This window comes from Salvelinus namaycush, chromosome 11 (genome assembly GCF_016432855.1).
Source record: "Salvelinus namaycush isolate Seneca chromosome 11, SaNama_1.0, whole genome shotgun sequence".
NCBI lineage: Eukaryota > Metazoa > Chordata > Actinopteri > Salmoniformes > Salmonidae > Salvelinus > Salvelinus namaycush.
This window is the reverse complement of record NC_052317.1, coordinates 30,641,519-30,663,944: the sequence shown is the minus strand read 5'-3', so window position 1 is coordinate 30,663,944 and position 22,426 is coordinate 30,641,519. Positions and strand designations below refer to the sequence as shown.

The 22,426-nt window shown below is 45.3% G+C and overlaps 1 protein-coding gene and 1 pseudogene across 1 annotated transcript; one reads left to right on the top strand and one right to left on the bottom strand.

The window, feature by feature from the left end:
* The first annotated feature begins 4,277 nt into the window (after nt 1–4,277).
* LOC120055338 lies at nt 4,278–6,601 on the top strand (annotated as a pseudogene).
* Nucleotides 6,602–17,782: 11,181 nt separating this feature from the next.
* Nucleotides 17,783–22,402, bottom strand: LOC120055600 (outer dense fiber protein 2-like). The gene is made up of 5 exons (XM_039003483.1): nt 22,295–22,402; nt 20,517–20,617; nt 20,057–20,219; nt 18,335–18,460; nt 17,783–18,152 (listed from the first exon to the last, which is right to left on the bottom strand). Exons 1-5 carry the CDS (start codon nt 22,382–22,384, stop codon nt 17,973–17,975), a joined length of 660 nt encoding a protein of 219 aa, XP_038859411.1. The 5' UTR covers nt 22,385–22,402; the 3' UTR covers nt 17,783–17,972.
* Between the last annotated feature and the right edge of the window lie 24 nt (nt 22,403–22,426).

The window sequence follows — 22,426 nt, the reverse complement described above, 5'->3', positions numbered from 1 at the left end:
TTCTCAGTTCCTATGCTTCCTGGCTGATGTTTTGGTCACTTTTGAATGCTGGCGGTGCTTTCACTCTAGTGGTAGCATAAGACGGAGTCTACAACCCACACAAGTGGCTCAGGTAGTGCAGCTCATCCAGGATGGCACATCAATGCGAGCTGTGGCAAGAAGGTTTGCTGTGTCTGTCAGCGTAGTGTCCAGAGCATGGAGGCGCTACCAGGAGACAGGCCAGTACATCAGGAGACGTGGAGGAGGCCGTAGGAGGGCAACAACCCAGCAGCAGGACCGCTACCTCCGCCTTTGTGCAAGGAGGAGCACTGCCAGAGCCCTGCATAATGACCTCCAGTTGGCCACAAATGTGCATGTGTCTGCTCAAACGTTCAGAAACAGACTCCATGAGGGTGGTATGAGGGCCCGACGTCCACAGGTGGGGGTTGTGCTTACATCCCAACACCGTGCAGGAAGTTTGGCATTTGCCAGAGAACACCAAGATTGGCAAATTTGCCACTGGCACCCTGTGCTCTTCACAGATGAAAGCAGGTTCACACTGAGCACATGTGACAGACGTGACAGTCTGGAGACGCCGTGGAGAATGTTCTGCTGCCTGCAACATCCTCTAGCACACAGGTGTCAAACTCATTCCACGGGGGGCCGAGTGTCTGCGGGTTTTCGCTCCTCCCTTGTACTTGATTGATGAATTAACATCACTAATTAGTTAGGAACTCCCCACACCTGGTTGTCTAGGGCTTTATTGAAAGGAAAAACCAAAAACCTGCAGACACTAGGCCCTCCGTGGAATGAGTTTGACACCCCTGCTCTAGCATGACCGGTTTGGCGGTGGGTCAGTCATGGTGTGGAGTGGCATTTCTTTGGGGGGCCGCACAGCCCTACATGGGCTCGCCAGAGGTAGCCTGACTGCCATTAGGTACCGAGATGAGATCCTCAGACCCCTTGTGAGACCATCAGCAGTTCCTGCAAGAGGAAGGCATTGATGCAATGGACTGGCCCGCCCGTTCCCCAGACCTGAATCCAATTGAGCACATCTGGGACATGTCTCGCTCCATCCACCAACGCCACGTTGCACCACAGACTGTCTAGAAACTAAAGCTTTGGTTGTCTTCCTCTCAGGCTTCCATGTCTTCTCCCTGGACCTCCTCAATGTCCACCTCTTGAACATCAGACTGAGGCTTCATCTTCACTGTCACTTTCCAACCTTGTTGAGGATGGCTCGTTGTCAGTCTCAAAAAGGCAAACATTTGCACGGATGTCCATCAATTTTTCAACCCTTGTATTGGTCAGCCTGATGCATGCTTTGGTGTGTGTGTGTTACCAAACAAGGACCAGTTGCGCTCTGAGGCGGCTGATGTTGGTGGGATTTGGAGGATGATGGAGGCAACAGGGGAAACAGCCTCAGATCCACAAAGTCCCTTCCACCAGGTGGCTGATGAGATATGTTGGCACGACTGCCATATTGCATCGACATCCCAAAGCTCTTGCTTGGAAGTGTACTTCGCCAGACTGCCAAGAACCTTGCCCTCATCCAGGCCAAGGTGGCGGGACACGGTAGTGATGACACCATAGGCCTTGTTGATCTCTGCACCAGATCTCTAATCTTGCCAGCATACTTGGGGTCCAACATGTACGCTGCGGCGGGTATGGGCTTCAAGCAGAAGTCTTCACACTTTTTGATGTATTTCAGAACTGCAGTTTCCTCTGCTTGGAGCAACAGTGAAGTGGGCAGGGCATTACGGATTTCTTCTCTTACATCTGCAAGCAGAGTCTGAACATCAGACAGGATGGCATTGTCTCCCTCAATCCGTGCCATGGCTACTGCTATAGGTTTCAGGAATTTCAGGCTGCTTACCACTCTCTCCCAAAATACATCATCCAGGAGGATCCTCTTGATGGGGCTGTCCATATCGGCAGACTGTGATATGGCCATTTCTTGGAGAGACTCCTTCCCCTCCAGGAGACTGTCAAACATGACAACACCACCCAACAGGTGTTGCTGGGCAGTTTCAATGTGGTGCTCTTATTCTTCTCACTTTGCTTGGTGAGGTAGATTTCACATATCTAACCATTTCCTTGGCTCTCTTGTCGAATGTATCCATTGTTTTCAGTGCCATGATGTCCTTGAGGAGCAGATTCAATGCATGAACAGCACAGCCAATTGGTGTGATGTGAGGGTAGGACTCCTCCACTTTAGACCAAGCAACCTTCATGTTCGCACCATTGTCTGTCACCAGTGCAAATACCTCCTGTGGTCCAAGGTCATTGATGACTGCCTTCAGCTCACCTGCAATGTAGAGACCAGTGTGTCTGTTGTCCCTTGTGTCTGTGCTCTTGTAGAATACTATTTGAGGGGTGGAAATTATGTAGTTAATTATTCCTTGCCCACGAACATTCGACCACCCATCAGAGATGATTGCAATTCAGTCTGCTTTCTCTATGATTTGCTTGACTTTCACTTGAACTCTGTATCCAGCAAATGAGTAGATAAAGCATGTCTGGTTGGAGGGGTGTATGCTGGGCAAAGAACATTCAGAAATCTCTTCAAATACACATTGCCTGTGAGCATCAGAGGTGAACCAGTTGCATACACAGCTCGAGCAAGACATTCATCAGCATTTCTCTGACTACGTTACTCCATTGAGTAAAAAAAAAAAATTGGATTCCAGGAGGACCATGAGCTGTTTCTATCGATAAGGTCTTAGATTCATAATTTTAACCTCGAATAGAAGAGAGTGACTTTTGTCAGAGGTTGCTTGTTGTGAGCAGTGAAGGAATTTTATGCACTTGGCCAGATGATTCTGCATCTTTGTTGCATTCTTCACATATGATTTGGCACTGCATTTGCAAATGTACACAGCTTTTCCTTCTACATTAGCTGCAGTGAAATGTCTCCACACATCAGATAGTGCCCATGGCATTTTCCTGTAAAGATTAGAAAAAATATTTATAAAAAAAATGAACAACACAATTCCATTTACAGATAAATAGTTAAGCAGTTAGATTAAACATCTCCTTTGTAAGATATACCCTTTTTTAAATGAAACATGTATGGAAACAGGTGAATTAACACTCCTCAGGAGGCTCAAGCAAGCTAAAACCCACATGGTAGCAAAAACTAACTAGCTGAAATTGTTAAGTTAGAAATGATTTAAACACAATTTTCTGTAGGCTACTATTTACTAGTTAACAAAAAACCATGTATGTCATATAAAATATATTCACCTCACCCAGTATTGTAATCAAAACTTACCAGAAAGCATGAGGTCCTTGGCTCAGACCATGTAGTAGTGTGGGCTCAATAGCATCTCATTAGTGTGCAAGATCTTGACAATCAGCTGTACCATGGATGGAAGAGTGCACTGTGCATGCAGAGGGTTGCAATTCCATTGAATTGGGGATAGTTCAACCAAAAATATGCCACAAGACCTAGAATTGCCTTATGTGTATCACACAAAGAAGGTTCACTGTTGTAAGCTAACTTTTTTGGTGAATTTAAGCAAAATTCCCCAAATTCCTGGGCTTAACTTCCCATGGAAAACCCGGAAAGTTTCCAACCCTTTGCAACCCTAGTGCTGAGCCATCACATTTAGCCCAGTCCATCCCAGGGCTGGGCAAAATAATCACATAGTGTCATATCTGTCATCATGAAAATTAAAATTATTTTTTAAAAACTTTTATTTAACTAGGCAAATCAGTTAAGAACAAATTCTTATTTACAATGACAGCCTACCAGGGAACAGTGGGTTAACTGCCTTGTTCGGGGTCAGAGCAATAGCTTTTTACCTTGTCAGCTCTGGAATTTGATCCAGAAACCTTTCAGATTACTGGCACAACGCTCTAACCCAGGCCTGGGCAACTCCAGTCTTTGGGTCCTGATTGGTGTCCCACTTTTGCCTCAGCCCCAGCTAACACACCTGTGTCCAATAATCAACTAATCACGATCGTCAGTTAGAAATGCTATTAGTTTAAATCAGGTGTGTTTGCTAGGGATGGTGGGAAAGTGTGACACCAATCAGGCCCCAAAGTAACACATACTAGAACAATTATCATACAGGTATAGATATTAAAAAGGGTAACTACAATAGAAGAGAATATAACTTAATATAATAAACTTCTTTGTCCAGATTTTCTGAGCTGCACTCTAGGACAGAACATAACAGCCAACATATAAAAATATCTTAAAATAAATACTTTAAATACGTGTTTGACTTCAGTTTCCAACATTAAATAGCCTAAAAAAGAAAGGAATTGAAAATAAAATAATCCCTGTAAAAATGAATGTAGACAGGGTGGTACTTGGCTTGAATGGAACATTGGGAGACATTCCTCGCATAGTTTTGGAACAATTCACCCCATAGGCTACGTCAGATCTCTTTCAGATATAAAAAATGAGAGGCTACACCAGCGAAACAGCAGACTATATATACCTTGTAATTCACGCTGTAGTTAAGCCTACATTGCGTGCTCCGTGTCTGGAATAATCAATCTAAAGGAGCCTTTTTCTTTACTAAGGAAAATAAGAAGACTATTTCAATAGATATGAATATGTTGATGCTTTCCTTTGTTGTTTTCCTTTATGGGAGTTTTAATTCGGTAAGAAAATATATATTAATTAATCGTAGCCTACAATAAAATCCTTGATTGTCAAAGCCGAGGGTGGGTGACGGTGATTAATTCAGATAGTCCTCACTCCATCTCACAGTACAATATTTGTAGAATAAATAACATAAACAAAGTGAATATTTGTAGAAGAAATAACAAATTAAGTGAACATTTATTTATCTTATAACATGTTTTTGTTATTTTAGGTATCTGCATCTTGTCCCTCCGAATGTTCGTGTCCTCTTGAGTTAGCCAGGTGCGCTCCAGGAATCAGCCTCGTGCCAGATGGCTGTGGATGCTGCAAGGCTTGCACGAGGCAGCTCAATGAGGACTGCAGCAAGACTGAGCCATGCGACCACCTCAAGGGACTGGAGTGCAACTTTGGGGCTGGTTATGGCACAGCTAAAGGCATCTGTCGAGGTATGATTGGGGCGGCAGGTAGCCTAGTGGTTAGAGCGTTGGGCCAGTAACCGAAAGGTTGCTAGATCGAATTCCAGAGGTGACAAAGTAAAAATCTGTCGTTCTCAACAAGGCAGTTAACCCACTTCCATGGTAGGCCTTCATTGTAAATAAGAATTTGTTAACTGACTTGCCTGGTTAAATAAAAAAAATGATACAAGTGTATTGGAAATACTGATACCCTACTGTGGTCACTGTAACTTCTACAAATTAGTACAGACTCCAATGGGTTTGGCTGTAGGAATGTACAGTTATGAACTTGTTTATTACAAATGAGGAATTATGCTTTTGGTTTATTTACAGCTCATTCTATATAATTAGAATATTACACTTGACTCACACTGTAACAGTCTCCCTGTCTGCTTCTCCAAACAGCCAAATCAGATGGAAGACCCTGTGAGTACAACAGCTAGATCTACCAGAATGGAGAGGGCTTCACTGCCAACTGCAAGCACCAGTGTACATGCATGGATGGTGCCTTAGGGTGTGTGTCCCTGTGCCCCCAGCAGCTCTCCCTGTCCAAACTGGGCTGTGCCATATCCAAGCTGGTCAAAGTGCCCTGTCGCTGCTGTGAGGAGCTGGTCTGCCCTGAGGAGAAGGGGAAAGCCTCAGTGGACAAGGTCAGCAAAGATGGCCGCAAGGATAAACATTCTGATGATGACTTCACAAAGAGAAACGAACTGGTGTCTTTCATCAGAGGAGGACTCAAGTCTTTAGCTGGTGAGTCAATGGAACTCTGTTTATTCCAATGGTTCAGTTTGTGAAATTATTGAGCTCCAATTGATGTAAAGCCTCGGTATACATCCAGACAGGGAGTTTAAATGGAAAAGCTATTTATTATCCCCATCTGTATGTACAGTGTATGTAGATTTGAAATCATGTCCAAGTTTTGTGAGACCCATCCAATGCACATTGACTAATCGTCTCACCATCTTTTCCCCACAGCTTCCAGGAGTAAGCCTGTGTGTGTGGCTCAGACCACAGCCTGGTCCCCCTGCTCTAAGTCCTGTGGTACAGGAGTTTCCTCCAGGGTCACCAACAACAGCCAGTGCAAGCTGGTGAAGGTGACTCGTCTCTGTGAGGTCCGCCCATGCTCCCAGTCATCCTACTCATTTCTGAAGGTATGCGTCTATACATTATACGGTAATTTTTCAGATGCTTTTATCCAAAATTACTTCTACAGATATATTGAGTATATGTGGGAATCGAACCGGCAGGAGCAATGCTGATCTCACAGTGATGAAACGCATGCATGTCCAGTACATCAATATTTTGTTTCATGTTGTTCTTGTTCTCCTCTCACCAACAGAAGGGTAAGAAGTGTAGTCGCATTGCGAAGGCCAGCCGTCCAGTGACGCTGACCTATGCAGGCTGCAGCAGCGTGAAGAAGTTCCACTCCAGGTACTGTGGTTCTTGCCTGGACGGGTGCTGCTGCACCCCTCAGCAGACCCAGACTGTGGCCGTTCTCTTCAGCTGTGAGGACGGAGACACTTTCAGCAAGGACGTCATGGTCATAGAGTCCTGTTCATGTGACTAACTGTTCCCATAACAACGAGAAGCTCTCTGGTCTCCAATGATATCCGCAAATCCAGAGACTGAGGGGAAGGTTTAGGGTTCCACACCCTGTCTGTAAACTAGGATTACAAAGGGGTGAGATGACGGGGAGTAAGGATAACTCCATATGTGCACTGCTATGCTGGAGACATTTATTTTGAGGATTTTTTAATGAATTGCTTCGTAATATTGGAGTTATTGGCTGCTTCGATATGGAGCGTTTTATGTTGTAATATTTCTGTTCAATGACAACTTGTTTTGTTTATTCAAACAAGGCATGAGATGCACTCAAGTTTTGTATGCATGTCTATCTTTTTGTGTTTATTTGTAAATATGAAAACATCTGCTTTGTGGCAGCTACTAGAAGGATTTAATCATGAGTAGATTTGTGTCAAACATTGTTTTTAATATCACAACATTATTTGTATTTATTTCTAAAATCTTGACGTTTTCTTACGTTCTGTCACGTTCTGACCTTTATTTCCTTTGTCACGTTCTGACCTTTATTTCCTTTGTTTTGTCTTTATTTAGTATGGTCAGGGAGTGAGTTGGGGTGGGCAGTCTATGTTTGTATTTCTATGTTTTTCTATTTCTGTGTTTGGCCTGATATGGTTCTCAATCAGAGGCAACTGTCAATCGTTGTCCCTGATTGGGAACCATATTTAGGTAGCCTGTTTTGTGTTGGGTTTTGTGGGTGTTTGTCTTCAGTCTTTGTGTGTCTGCACCAGATAGAACTGTTTCGGTTTTCACGGTTGTTGTTTTTTGTATTTTGGAAGTGTTCAGTTTTTTGTCTTTTATTAAACATGATGAACACTAATCACGCTGTGCTTTGGTACTCTCCTTCCACAGAAGAAAACCGTTACAGAACCACCCACCAAAACCGGACCAAGCAGCGTGGTAACAGGCAGCGGCAGCAGGAGCAGCGCGAGAAGGAGGAATGGACATGGGAGGACGAGTTGGACGGCAAAGGACCCTGGGCAGAGCCAGGGGAATATCGCCGCCCCAAAGCAGAGCTGGAGGCAGCAAAAGCAGAGAGGCGGCATTATGAGGAGCTAGCACGGCAGAGCAGCTGGAAGCCCGAGAGGCAGCCCCAAAAATGTATTGGGAGGGGGCACACAGGGAGTGTGGCAGAGTCAGGAGTCAGACCTGAGCCAACTCCCCCTGCTTACCGTAAGGAGCCAAGGATGGAACCAGAGCCGGTCAGGGCGGTATTGGAGGTGAGCGAAGCAGAGACAGTAAAGGAGTTAATGGGGAGATTGGAGGAGAGAGTTATGAGGGAGGTGCTGGTTTGGTGCATGAGGCACGACATCCGCCCGACGGAGCGTGTCGGGGATTTGATGTCACCTGAGTCAGCTCTCCATACTCGTCCTGAGGTGCGTGCTAGCCGTCTGGTGAAGACTGTGCCAGCCCCACGCACCAGGCCTCCTGTGCGCCTCCCTAGCCCTGCACGTCCTGTGCCAGCTCAGCGCACCAGCTCTCCTGTGGCAGCCCCACGTACTAGCTCTCCTGTGGCAGCCCCACGCACCAGCCCTCCGGTGCCGGCGCCACGTACCAGGCTTCCAGTTCCAGCACCCCGCACTCGCCTTGAGGTGCGTGTCCTCAGCCCACTACCACCAGTGCCAACACCACGCACCAGGCTTCCTGTGCGTCTCCAGAGCCCTGTACGCCCTGTTCCTGCTCCCCGCACTCGCCCTGAGGTGCGTGTCTTCAGCCCGGTACCACCAGTGCCGGCACCACGCACCAGGCCTACTGTGCGCCTCCCGGGTCCAGCACCCCCTGTTCCTGCTCCCCGCACTCGCCCTGAGGTGCGTGTCTTCAGCCCAGTACCACCAGTGCCGGCACCACGCACCAGGCCTACTGTGTGCCTCCCGGGTCCAGTATGCCCTGTTCCTGCTCCCCGCACTCGCCCTGTGGTGCGTGTCCCCAGTCCGGTACCATCAGTTCCGGCACCACGCACCAAGCCTACTGTGCGTCTCCAGGGTCCAGTATGCCCTGTTCCTGCTCCCCGCACTCGCCCAGAGGTACGTGTCCCCAGCCCGGTACCACCAGTTCCGGCACCACGCAACAGGCCTACTGTGCGCCTCAGCAGGCCAGAGTCTTCCGTCTGCCCAGCGCCGCCTGAGCTGCCCGTCTGCCCAGCGCCGCCTGAGCTGCCCGTCTGCCCAGCGCCGCCTGAGCTGCCCGTCTGCCCAGCGCCGCCTGAGCTGCCCGTCTGCCCAGCGCCGCCTGAGCTGCCCGTCTGCCCAGCGCCGCCTGAGCTGCCCGTCTGCCCAGCGCCGCCTGAGCTGCCCGTCTGCCCAGCGCCGCCTGAGCTGCCCGTCTGCCCAGCGCCGCCTGAGCTGCCCGTCTGCCCAGCGCCGTCTGAGCTGCCCGTCTGCCCAGCGCCGCTAGAGCCGCCCGTCTGTCCTGAGCCGCCAGAGCCGCCCGTCTGTCCTGAGCCGCCAGAGCCGCCCGTCTGTCCTGAGCCGCCAGAGCCGCCCGGCTGTCCTGAGCAGCTAGAACCGCCCGTCTATCCTGAACCGCTAGAGCCGCCCGTCTGTCCTGAGCCGCCAGAGCCGCCCGCCAGTCAGGAGCCGCCAGAGCCGCCCGCCAGTCAGGAGCCGCCAGAGCCGCCCGCCAGTCAGGAGCCGCCAGAGCCGCCCGCCAGTCAGGAGCCGCCAGAGCCGCCCGCCAGTCAGGAGCCGCCAGAGCCGCCCGCCAGTCAGGAGCCGCCAGAGCCGCCCGCCAGTCAGGAGCCGCCAGAGCCGCCCTTCAGTCAGGAACCGCCAGAGCCGCCCTTCAGTCAGGAGCCGCCCTTCAGTCAGGAGCCGCCCTTCAGTTAGGAGCCGCCCCTCAGTCCGGAGCCGCCCCTCAGTCCGGAGCTGCCCCTCAGTCCAGAGGAGTTTCCTCAGTCCAGAGGCGCTCCTCAGTCCGGTGGGGCCCTTTATTAGGGTTCCCAGACCAAGGTCGGCGGCGAGGGTCGCCGCTAAAAGGATGCTAAGAAAGCGGACAAAGACAATTGTGTAGTGGGGTCCACGTCCAGCGCCAGAGCCACCACCGCGGACAGATGCCCACCCAGACCCTCCCCTATAGGTTCAGGTTTTGCGGCCGGAGTCCGCACCTTGGGAGGGGGGTACTGTCACGTTCTGACCTTTATTTCCTTTGTTTTGTCTTTATTTAGTATGGTCAGGGCGTGAGTTGGGGTGGGCAGTCTGTTTGTATTTCTATGTTTTTCTATTTCTGTGTTTGGCCTGATATGGTTCTCAATCAGAGGCAGCTGTCAATCGTTGTCCCTGATTGGGAACCATATTTAGGTAGCCTGTTTTGTGTTGGGTTTTGTGGGTGTTTGTCTTCAGTCTTTGTGTGTCTGCACCAGATAGAACTGTTTCGGTTTTCACGTTTGTTGTTTTTTGTATTTTGGAAGTGTTCAGTTTTTTGTCTTTTATTAAACATGATGAACACTAATCACGCTGCGCTTTGGTACTCTCCTTCCACAGAAGAAAACCGTTACACAACTTATATTTTTGACCATTAGTTTTTTAAATGTTATTAATAAAATGTATGTATTTATGGAACCTGATGCTCTGTTGTGAATGACTAGATATCACAGTATGAACAGTTGATATTTAACCTAGTTTTATTGGCATTGCTTTCTCTAGTTTAATCTATCCTCCGCCCATAGTTATTTTAGAGTAAGGGATACCTGCTGTGTTTCTGGCTGACCCACTTCTGAGGGGATCTAGATTTGAATGGATGGCTCAAATGTGTACATATATATAATCTAGTAGTTCATTGTGTTCGTGGATCACCTAATCCAGCTCCTACATGTCATTCAGTCTGCACAAACATCAACTCATAAGACCTCTAAATACATCCAAGTCTATTTTCATACAGTAAGTGTCTATAACCCGATCTGTGGGCCATGATCTGCAACGGTAGTGGAGATCTGTTAATGTTGTACATATATTAGAGGTTTTTACGTGTTTTTGATAAGTCATTGAGTTGTTGATTGGATATGTCTGGTTGTTTTTACCCACTTAGTTGCAGGACAGATGGTGGGTTGGCTTGTCTGTTTTGGCTAGCTAATGTTTGCATTTAAAAGATGCACCTGTCACCTGATATAGAGGTCCTGGATGGCAGGGAGCTCAGCCCCAGTGATGTACTTGGCTGTCCGCACTACCCTCTGTAGCGCCATGCGATTAAGGGCGGTGCATTTGCCATACAAAGCATGTTATCTACCCTCACCACCTGGGGTCGGCCCATCAGGAAGTCCAGGATCCAGTTGCAAAGGGAGGTGTTCAGTCCCAGGGTCCTAAGCTTGGTGACGAGCTTGGAGTGGCCTATGGTGTTGAACGCTGAGCTGTAGTCAATGAACAGCATTCTCACATAGGTACTCTTTTTACCTACAGTACCAGTCAAAAGTTTTAGAACACCTACTCATTCAAGGGTTTTTCGTTATTTGTTCTATTTTTTACATTGTAGAATAATAGTGAAGACATCAAAACTATGAAATAACACGTATGGAAGAATGTAGTAACCAAAAAAGTGTTAGACAAATCAACATATATTTTAAATTTGAGATTCTTCAAAGTAGCCACCCTTTGCCTTGATGACAGCTTTGCACACTCTTGGCATTCCCTCAACCAACTTCATGAGGTAGTCACCTGGAATGCATTTCAATTAACAGGTTTGTCTTGTTAAAAGTTAATTTGTGGAATTTATTTCCTTCTTAATACGTTTGAAACAATCAGTTGTGTTGTGACAAGGTAGGGGTGGTATACAGAAGATAGCCCCATTTGGTAAAAGACCAAGTCCATATTTAACTAGGCAAGTCAGTTAAGAACAAATTCTTATTTACAATGACAGCGTACCCTGCCCAAACCCTTCACTAACCCTGACGATGCTGGGCCAATTGTGTGCCGCCATTTGTGCGCCACCCTATGGGACTCCCAATCACGGCCAGTTGTGATACAGCCCGGTATCAAACCAGGGTCTGTAGTGATGCCTCTAGCACTGCAATGCAATGCCTTATGTTGTGCGCCGCCATTTGTGCGCCGCCTTATGGGACTCCCGATCACGGCCAGTTGTGATACAGCCCGGTATCAAACCAGGGTCTGTAGTGATGCCTCTAGCACTGCGATGCATTGCCTTAGACCGCTGCACCACTCGGGAGCCAATAAGTGAAGAGAATAAGCAAAGAGAAATGACAGTCCGTCATTACTTGAAGACATGAAGGTCAGTCAATTCGAAAATTTCAAGAACTATGAAAGTTTCTTCAAGTGCAGTCGCAAAAACCATCAAGTGCTATGATGAAACTGGCTCTCATGAGGACCGCCACAAGGAAGGAAGACCCAGAGTTACCTCTGCTGCAGAGGATAAAGTCATTAGAGTTAACTGCACCTCAGATTGCAGCCCAAATAAATGCTTCACAGAGTTCAAGTAACAGACACATCTCAACATCAACTGTTCAGAGGAGACTGGGTGAATCAAGCATTTATGGTTGAATTGCTGCAAATAAACCACTACTAAAGGACACCAATAAGAAGAAGAGACTTGATTGGTCCAAAACACACGAGCAATAGACATTAGCCCGGTGGAAATCTGTCCTTTGATCTAATGAGTCCAAATTTGAGATTTTTGGTTCCAACCGCTGTGTCTTTATGAGATGATTACGCATGTGTGGGTCCTACGGTGACGCATGGAGGAGGTGGTGTGATGGTGTGGGGGTACTTTGCTGGTGACACTATCAGTGATTTATTTAGAATTCAAGGCACATTTAACCAGCATGGCTACCACAGTATTCTGCAGCGATACGCCATTCCATATGGTTTGCGCTTAGTGGGACTATCAATTGTTTTTCAACAGGACAATGACCCAACACACCTCCAGGCTGTGTAAGGGCTATTTGACCAAGAAGGATTGTGATGGAGTGCTGCATCAGATGACCTGGCCTACACAATCACCCGACCTCAACCCAATTGAGATGGTTTAGGATGAGTTGGACTGCAGAGTGAAGGAAAAGCAGCCAACAAGTGCTCGGCATATGTGGGAACTCCTTCAAGACTGTTGGAAAAGCATTCCAGGTGATGCTGGTTGAGAGAATGCCAATTGTGCAAAGCTGTCTTTAAGGCGAAGGTGGCTACTTTGAAGAATCTATTTTGAAATGTTTAACACGTTTTTGGTTACTACATGATTCCATATGTGTTATTTCATAGTTTTGATATCTTCACTATTATTCTACAATGTAGAAAATAGTTAAAATAAAGAAAAACCCTTGAATGAATAGGTTTGTCCAAACTTTTGACTGGTACTGTAGGTGGGTGAGCGCAATATGGAGTGAAATTGCATCGTCTATGGATCTGTTGGGACGGTATGCAAATTGGAGTGGGACTCTAGGGCATCTGGAATGATAGAGTTGATGTGTGCCATAACCAGCCTACAGATGTGAGTGCTATAGGTTGCTAATCATTGTTGCAGGTAGCCTTAGAGTTCTTGGGAACAGGAATGATGGAGGTCAGCTTGAGAGATGTGGGGATTACAGACTGGGACAAGGTTGAAAATGAATATGCCTGCCAGCTGTTCTGCACATGCTCTGAGAACACGCCCTGGAATACCGTCCTCGCGGCCTTACGAGTGTTAACCTGATTAAAAACATTACTGATTATAAACATTGAGACCGTGTCTGTGCCTCGACCTAGGTTGGGCAAAACTAAACATGGCAGTGTTCGCCTTAGCAATCTCACAATCTCATAAAGACCTCCTCCATTCCTGCCATTATTGAAAGAGATCGTGATACCGCACATCTCAAAATAGGGCTACTTAATGTTAGATCCCTCACTTCAAAGGCGGTTATAGTCAATGAACTAATCACTGATCACAATCTTGATGTGATTGGCCTGACTGAAACATGGCTTAAGCCTGATGAATGTACTGTGTTAAATGAGGCCTCACCTCCTGGTTACACTAGTGACCATATCCCCGTGCATCCCGCAAAGGCGGAGGTGTTGTACAGTCGTCTCAAATAAAACTGTGAAGGACCTCGGCGTTACTCTGGACCCTGATCTCTCTTTTGACGAACATATCAAGACTGTTTCAAGGACAGATTTTTTCCATCTACGTAACATTGCAAAAGTCAGTAACTTTCTATACAAAAATGTATCAATGCTTTTGTTACTTCTAGTTTAGACTACTGCAATGCTCTACTTTTCGGCTACCCGGATAAAGCACTAAATAAACTTCAGTTAGTGCTAAATACGGCTGCTAGAATCCTGACTAGAACCAAACGGTTTGATCATATTACTCCAGTGCTAGCCTCCCTATACTGGCTTCCTGTTAAGGCAAGGGCTGATTTCAAGGTTTTACTGCTAACCTACAAAGCATTACATTGGCTTGCTCCTACCTATCTTTCCGATTTGATCCTGCCGGACATACTTACACGTACGCTACGGTCACAAGACGCAGGCCTCCTAATTGTCCCTAGAATTTCTAAGCAAACATCTGGAGGCAGGACTTTCTCCTATAGAGCTCCATTTTTATGGAATGGTCTGCCTACCCATGTGAGAGACGCAGACTCGGTCTCAACCTTTAAGTCTTTACTGAAGACTCATCTCTTCAGTAGGTCATATGATTGAGTGTAGTCTGGCCCAGGAGTGTGAAGGTGAACGGAAAGGCTCTGGAGCAACGAACCGCCCTTGCTGTCTCTGCCTGGCCGGTTCCCCTCTCTCCACTGGGATTCTCTGCCTCTAACCCTATTACAGGGGTTGAGTCACTGGCTAACTGGTGCTCTTCCATGCCGTCCCTAGGAGGGGTGCGTCACTTGAGTGGGTTGAGTCACTGACGTGGTCTTCCTGTCTGGGTTGGCGCCCCCCCTTCGGTTGTGCCGTGGCGGAGATCTTTGTGGGCTATACTCGGCCTTGTCTCAGGATGGTAAGTTTGTGGTTGGATATATCCCTCTAGTGGTGTGGTGGCTGTGCTTTGGCAAAGTGGGTGGGGTTATGTCCTGCCTGTTTGGCCCTGTCCGGGGGTATCATCGGATGGGGCCACAGTGTCTCCTGACCCCTCCTGTCTCAGCCTCCAGTATTTATGCTGCAGTAGTTTATGTGTCGGGGGCTAGGGTCAGTCTGTTATATCTGGAGTATTTCTCCTGTCTTATCCGGTGTCCTGTGTGAATTTAAGTATGCTCTCTCTAATTCTCTCTTTTTCTCTCTTTCTTTCTTTCTTTCTTTCTTTCTTTCTTTCTTTCTCTCTCTCGGAGGACCTGAGCCCTAGGACCATACCTCAGGACTAGCTGGCATGATGACTCCTTGCTGTCCCCAGTCCACCTGGCCGTGCTGCTGCTCCAGTTTCAACTGTTCTGCCTGCGGCTATGGAACCCTGACCTGTTCACCGGACATGCTACCTGTCCCAGACCTGCTGTTTTCAACTCTCTAGAGACAGCAGGAGCGGTAGAGATACTCTCAATGATCGGCTATGAAAAGCCAACTGACATTTACTCCTGAGGTGCTGACTTGTTGCACCCTCGACAACTACTGTGATTATTATTATTTGACCCTGCTGGTCATCTATGAACATTTAAACATCTTGGCCATGTTCTGTTATAATCTCCATCCGGCACAGCCAGAAGAGGACTGGCCACCCCCCTCATAGCCTGGTTCCTCTCTAGGTTTCTTCCTAGGTTTCGGCCTTTCTAGGGAGTTTTTCCTAGCCACCGTGCTTCGACACCTGCATTGCTTGCTGTTTGGGGTTTTAGGCTGGGTTTCTGTACAGCACTTTGAGATATCAGCTGATGTAAGAAGGGCTATATAAATCAATTTGATTTGATACTCACGTCGGCCTTGGAGAGTGAGATTACCCAGTCCCCTGGGTCAGCAGTGGCCCTCATGCACGTTTGTGTGTGTGCGTATGTGTGTGTATGTGTGTCTGTAATAAAAAAAGTCTGTAATACCTTCTCATTTGCTTAACATGTCAGGTATCAGCATGAAAGAAGAATGCTTTCCAGTAAAATGAGAAAGAGAGAGAGACAGAGATGCATCACTGACAGTATTGCGTAAGCAGACTTGGACAGGGGGGAAAATGAGGGCATTGACGCACACAGAAGTAAAATGCGTCCATCGTGTGTCTGAGGAGTACCAAGGAGTTTTATCTTTGAACACTTGAGAGGAGTGGAACAGGTCCACATATGAGCTTTAAAAAATCCTATATTCCTCCTTCAGTTTACTTCCTGAATTGAAATGGAACTGACCCTGTCGCTAACCATGGGAGGCAGAGAACTTGACTGACATTAGTAGCCTATGCCCTATACCCTAGGGCAGGGGTATTCAACGCTTACTCTACGAGGCCGGAGCCTGCTGGTTTTCTGACCTACCTAATAATTCATTGCACACAGCTGATGTCTCAGGTCTAAATCAGTCCCTGATTAGAGGGGAACAATTAAAAAATGCAGTGGAACTGGCTTCAAGGTCCAGAGTTGAGTTTGAGGGCCCTAGGGTTTGATGAGTTTACATAATAGCAGCTCACCACCAAACAAATGCAGGCAGGATTATGAGTCAACCAATAGCCCCATAATCATACCATAATCAATGGTGGTCCAGTACCATGGGTATTCTGGACAACTAATCAATTGCGGTCAAACCTTCCCTTCTGTGAGCGCTGTAACAGAGGTTTAAAACTTCTAAATTACAGCCTCTTCAGTCTCTTTGGCAAAGAAAAGACGAATGGCAAAGAAGAACAGAATGAAGTCATCATCACATCGTCACACTCTTTGGTCCAACTCATGGCAGCCAGCTAATATACCCTCACATAGAATGTATGGTTGTATAGTTATCTTATGGTCAGTGATGGGGAAACACAGTACAACAGTAATTAGTGTTGATTAGGCCCAATGGAAACAACACTGTCCATCTCTGGCTGTCACAGGGAGTAACAAATGTTCCTGGATGTCATCAGATGTGGCAAGTCAAGCTTATGTAACAAAGCATTGTGAGATGTGCCAAGGTTCCTGTTGGTAGGCCAGGCTATGGAGTGTACCTTAGTTTGACTGGAGGCCTGCCTGTATACCCAAACAACCTCTAAAACTCAATATCCCAGTTCACATAAACACATCAACAGTGAAACACAAAGAGGCCAAGAGGGGAAGTAAGGAAGTATCAGTGGACATGTGGTTCACGTTGCTGCTCGTTTGTTGTGTTCCAACTTGAAATATACTTACTCCTGTCACTATATTAGACCTTATTGATTATGTTACCTGATTAATAAATGTATATGGTATGTCAATGAATGGAGAAGATTAACTTTTTGTATGGAAAGTTACTGTGAGAGAAAAGGGGAACAGCAAGTATGTTGAGTAAGTTGAACAGAAGGTCCCTTGTAAACATCACAGAGAAGTGACCTGATGAAGGGGAACCACTACCAGACCGCTTAACATCTAGGCAGTTTGGAAAACAGATGGACAGTTCTGAGAAGTCACACACATAATCTCATCTTGACATACAGTATATATGCCTGTTTGATCATTGTACAAGTGTGTTTGCAGCTGAAGCATCCAGTGGGTTGAATAAACTTGGTCTGAGTTCATCCTGTTTGTTCACGCCCTATCAGTTGAATTGTTTGTTTTTGTCTTTTACATAACTGAGACTGTGTTAGCTCTGCGTTGGATATCTGGAGATCCTGTGATGAAACCAGGCCTGACAGCTAAAGCAACTGTACCTTGTTTTCAGATGTTGGCATTCAATCAGATTGCATAACATTTGGAGGGAAACAAAGTGTTGACTGACTACTCCTGAGCAACACCCTGGAGACAGTGAGATCCCAAACAGGTCATGAAACTGGCTCTCCGAGGTTCCCATATCCCGCACAGCACCACTGAGTGATATACAGGCTTAAGACTTACCTTCTTTAAAGGGATAGTTCGAGATTTTGTCAATTAAGCATTTGTTTCTACTTACCAAGAGTCAGATGAACTCAAGGATACCATTTTTGTCTCCGCGTGCAGTTTGAAGGAAGTTAAAGGTTGTTTATGATGCGATTGCTAACTAGCGGAAGTCTATGCCAAAATCTCAACCTATCCCTTTAAGACTTAAGAAAAACAATTTGGATCAGTACGCTGAGTAAAAACTCTGTCTGTACAATATCCATTATCAACTTTATTGAAATTCTATTTATAATGGGAAAAAAGTAGTTACTGATCGATATAAAAATAAACATGGACTTCTTTATCGAACATGAATCAATGTGCAAATTCATTAGTTTTCCAAAACACATACATTATTAAAAACATTCGTAAGTAAGGTTCATACATTGTAAGTAAGGCTCATATGACTTCCACAACAACACAAGTTACTCATAACACACCACAAACACACATATCTGAGTAATTATCATTTGAAAAAGTAGGATGATTCAAAGCTAGACGTTGCCGGTGGTAGTCCTTCATCAAACATGGTGGCGTAAGAGTTCTTGAGGAAGTCTACGTAGTTCTGAATGCTCTGCTTGTGGCTCTCTGATTGGTCCAGGCTGAGCTGCAGGCCCTTCAGACGCACCTCAAACTTCTTCTCAGCCTACACAAAGGAATCAATCCATTGAACGGAAAAATGTATGTATTTCTATTCTTTAAAATAAAAAAAATTGTCTGATTGGCTATGGCATCAAAAAGTACTGTATTATCATTAGCTTTAAGTGATATGAGAAACATCCTATGGTATGCAGTAGGTTATCGTAGGTGATCGTGTCTGATACTCACCAACTGATTGCTTTGTTTCATCTGTTTCAGCTCATTCTCTCTCCTGCTCTTCTCAGCTTCCAGTTCCAGGATTTTAGTCTGAAAGGAACTTTCTCTGGAAACAGCTTTGTCTTTCACATTGGACACCTTGGCATTAAAGAAATAGAGATGAGATGTATCAAAAAGTCAACCTCGACCTCTTGATACAAACTCAACTCCTAAAATACACTATCTTCAAATGGTTTCTGTGCCTTTCCATTTCCTTCTGGGAACCAGTCAAAAGTTTGGACACACCTACTCATTCAAGGGTTTTTCTTTATTTTTATAGAATAATTATGAAGACATCAAAACTATGAAATAACACATATGGAATCCTGTAGTAACCAAAAAATATATATTATATATTTAAGATTCTTCAAAGTAGCCACCCTTTGCCTTGATGACACTGTTGGCATTCTCTCAACCAGCTTCATGAAGTAGTCACCAGGAATGCATTTCAATTAACAGGTGTGCTTTGTTCATTTGTGGAATTTCTTTCCTTCTTAATGCGTTTGAGCCAATCAGTTGGGTTGTGACAAGGTAGGGTTGGTATACAAAAGATAGCCCTATTTGGCAAAAGACCAAGTCCATATTATGGCAAGAAAAGCTCAAATAAGCAAAAAGAAATGACAGTCCATCATTACTTTAAGACATGAAGGTCAGTCAATCCGGAACATTTCAAGAACTATGAAAGTTTCTTCAAGTGCAGTCGCAAAAACCATCAAGTGCTATGATGAAATTGGCACTCATGAGGACCGCCACAGGAAAGGAAGACCCAGAGTTACCTCTTCTGCAGAGGATAAGTTCATTAGTTACCAGCCTCAGAAATTGCAGCCCAAATAAATGCTTCACAGAGTTCAAGTAACAGACACATCTGTTCAGAGGAGACTGCGTGAATCAGGCCTTCATGGTCAAATTTCTGCAAAGAAACCACTACTAAAGGACACCAATAAGAAGAAGAGACTTGCTTGGGCCAAGAAACACGAGCAATGGACATTAGACCGGTGGAAATTTGTCCTTTGGTCTGATGAGTCCAAATTTGACATTTCTGGTTCCAACCGCCATGTCTTCGTGAGACGCAGAGCAGGAGAAGAGATGATCTCCGCATGTGTGGTTCCCACCGTGAAGCATGGAGGAGGAGGTGTGATATTGCTTTGCTGGTGACACTGTCTGTGATTTATTTAGAATTCAAGGCACACTTAACCAGCATGGCTACCATCCCATCTGGTTTGCGCTTAGTGGGACTATCATTTGTTTTCAACAGGACAATAACACAACACACCTCCAGGGCTATTTGACCAAGAAGGATTGTGATGGAGTGCTGCATCAGATGACCTGGCCTCCACAATCACCTGACCTCAACCCAATTTAGATGGTTGGGATGATTTGGACCGTTGAGTGAAGGAAAAGCAGCCAACAAGTGCTCAGCATATGTGGGAACGCCTTCAAGACTGTTGGAAAAGCATTCCAGGTGAAGCTAGTAAAAATAAATAAAAACCCTTGAATTAGTAGTGTCCAAACTATTGATTGGTACTATATATATATATATTTTTTTTCTTTTCTCTCCCATATATATTTTATATTCTGAGCATTTACATTTGTTACTATACACATGATAGGTTTGAGTAAAACCATATGCTGAGCATATGAGCATGAAATACTGTCCACACTCTATATAATCCAGCAGCTGCTAACATACAGTACCTGTTGCCTGACGTCGGCCAGAGCGGCCTCCAGTTCTCTGTTGAGAGCCTGGCAGTCTGCTGAGCGCTGGTCTAGGTGCCTGCTGCTATAGCGTAAAGCGTCCTCCTGACCTGCCAGCCTACGGACCAGCCCCTGGTTCTCCCCTTGCAGCTCTTCCATCTGCCTTGAGGAATACACAACGATACTTGAAGAGCACCTATCTAGCTACATAAGGACTTCATAACACATTCATAACCTACACATATAACAGCCATCAGCATTGTATACACATTTCAGAACATTTCAGAATTCACCCTGGTCAGGTTTGAAACTTTTTTTTATTAAAAACAATACAATATATCTTCAATGTCACTAATGTACTTTGACATGAGAAATATAGAAGAATCTCATTTGAAAATACCACTTGTAATAAAATGGGAGCATGTATGAATTATGTCTAATGAGAGAAAGATAAACTTACTTTTGAAGAGCATCCACTTTCTGCTGTAGCTGTGAGTTAGCCTCATGGATAGACTCTTTCATGTCCAATGATGATCTCATCTTCTCCCCTTGGCTCTCCACCTGGATGGAGAATAATCATTTCAGAATAATCATTTTCAGAATTGGGGTTAGTCAAAAAATGTACTCTTTGACTGAATATCTTACATGCTGCATGTATTTTCAATTAGTATTGAACACATGAATTGGGGTTCAAGCACATACAGTACAACAACACAAAGAGTTGTACAGATGCACTTAATTTGACACTGCTTCTCACAGCAGGAAAATAATCCTGCAGCAACAGGAAATGTGAATTATTATGGGGATTATAATGAATGGACATTTTTGAAGGGGTTGATCAATTTTTTGATTGCGGAAATCAAGTCAGAAATGTTAAAGTGTAAATTACAAACTTTGGAAGCCTTTTTAAACCTTGAATACACTAAAATGTAAATGTCCTGCTGCTCAGGAATATTCTCTGCGGCAACAGAGTGAACAAATTAAGATAGTAGATCTGTACCATGCAATGACTGGAATTACATTGGTTTATCAACTTATCAACACAGCACCCTCAACGCTACACAAAGGTAACATGAGCAACACTCAAAGGCAAGCATTGATTGAACAATGCTGAAACATGAATAGAAACACATCTTAAATCAGTTGAAGGTGACCATCAAGGCTCTATATACAACTAACAGGGGCACATAGGGTTGCGACCTTACTTTCTTCCCACTGCAATCTGAGCACATTCAGTCACAAACCTTAACATCAAGTCAAAGCAGGACAGGGTTGGGATACACCATTATAACCATTGTGATTATAACACTATAAAAGGAAACCACATATAGGGTTTGACTGCCATCTGGTGGTTGGAAGTGGTAAACGGCCACATTCTACATACTGTACTGGACTCCAACAGCACTTACTTGCCCATCTACAGGTTACCATAGTCTTACTGCTAAATTGCACACCTTGACCTGCAGTTGTCTAATGGCCTCTGCCTTGTCTGCACATGTCTTCTCGGAGCGCTTCAGGTTGTCCTGGCACTCCGCAAGACTCTGCTCTGTGGCACTCAGTAACTCTGGGTACTCTTCCAGCTCCCTTACACACCCCTCCAGTTCCAGTCTCACCTGGGGTCCATGGGGGGAGGGGCGCACCGGCCAGCAGGGCAGGGGCGCAGAGAAATGTTAATTACTGATTGGCCACACCTCTCTAAGTAGCTCTCACTGACTGGTCCACAACTGACAATACACCCATAGGAAGCTGGACACTCCCATTCACCACTGATGTGTATTTACACAGAGATAATCTTTTAAAGGCTTTCAGCAAACTGTGAGGCAAACAAATATCAAAAACACAGGATTCACATTCATTTTGATTTCACTGAACCAAATATTGTTTGTGTCAAACTATTTCAAGCAATTTGATTTTATTCTTACACATGTTGAATGGGCTATCTTTTTGCTTCAATTTCAATTTGATTTTATTCTTACACATGTTGAATGGGCTATCTTTTTGCTTCAATTTCAATTTGATTTTATTCTTACACATGTTGAATGGGCTATCTTTTTGCTTCAATTTCAATTTGATTTTATTCTTACACATGTTGAATGGGCTATCTTTTTGCTTCAATTTCAATTTGATTTTATTCTTACACATGTTGAATGGGCTATCTTTTTGCTTCAATTTCCGAAGGATGAAAACCAATTTAAGACAAAGCTCTTTACACTGAATGTAGCCAACAGAAGACTTTACCTTCTCCACTTCTGCCTCTCTTCCTTCTCTGATGTTCTCTGTTTCCCTCAGAACACTCTCCAACTTTATTCTCAGATCATCCACCTCCATTTGAAGCTCTGCCACCTGAGAGGTGTGCAATAACAGGTCAAT

Coding starts and splice junctions, on each gene's coding strand:
- LOC120055600 (XM_039003483.1), bottom strand. CDS start 22,384: ATGGAGGTGGATGATCTGAGAATAAAGTTGGAGAGTGTTCTGAGGGAA. Junction 20,618..22,294: donor GAGAGGCAGAAGTGGAGAAG/GTAAAGTCTTCT, acceptor TTCTCCATCCAG/GTGGAGAGCCAAGGGGAGAA. Junction 20,220..20,516: donor AAAGTGGATGCTCTTCAAAA/GTAAGTTTATCT, acceptor GTATTCCTCAAG/GCAGATGGAAGAGCTGCAAG.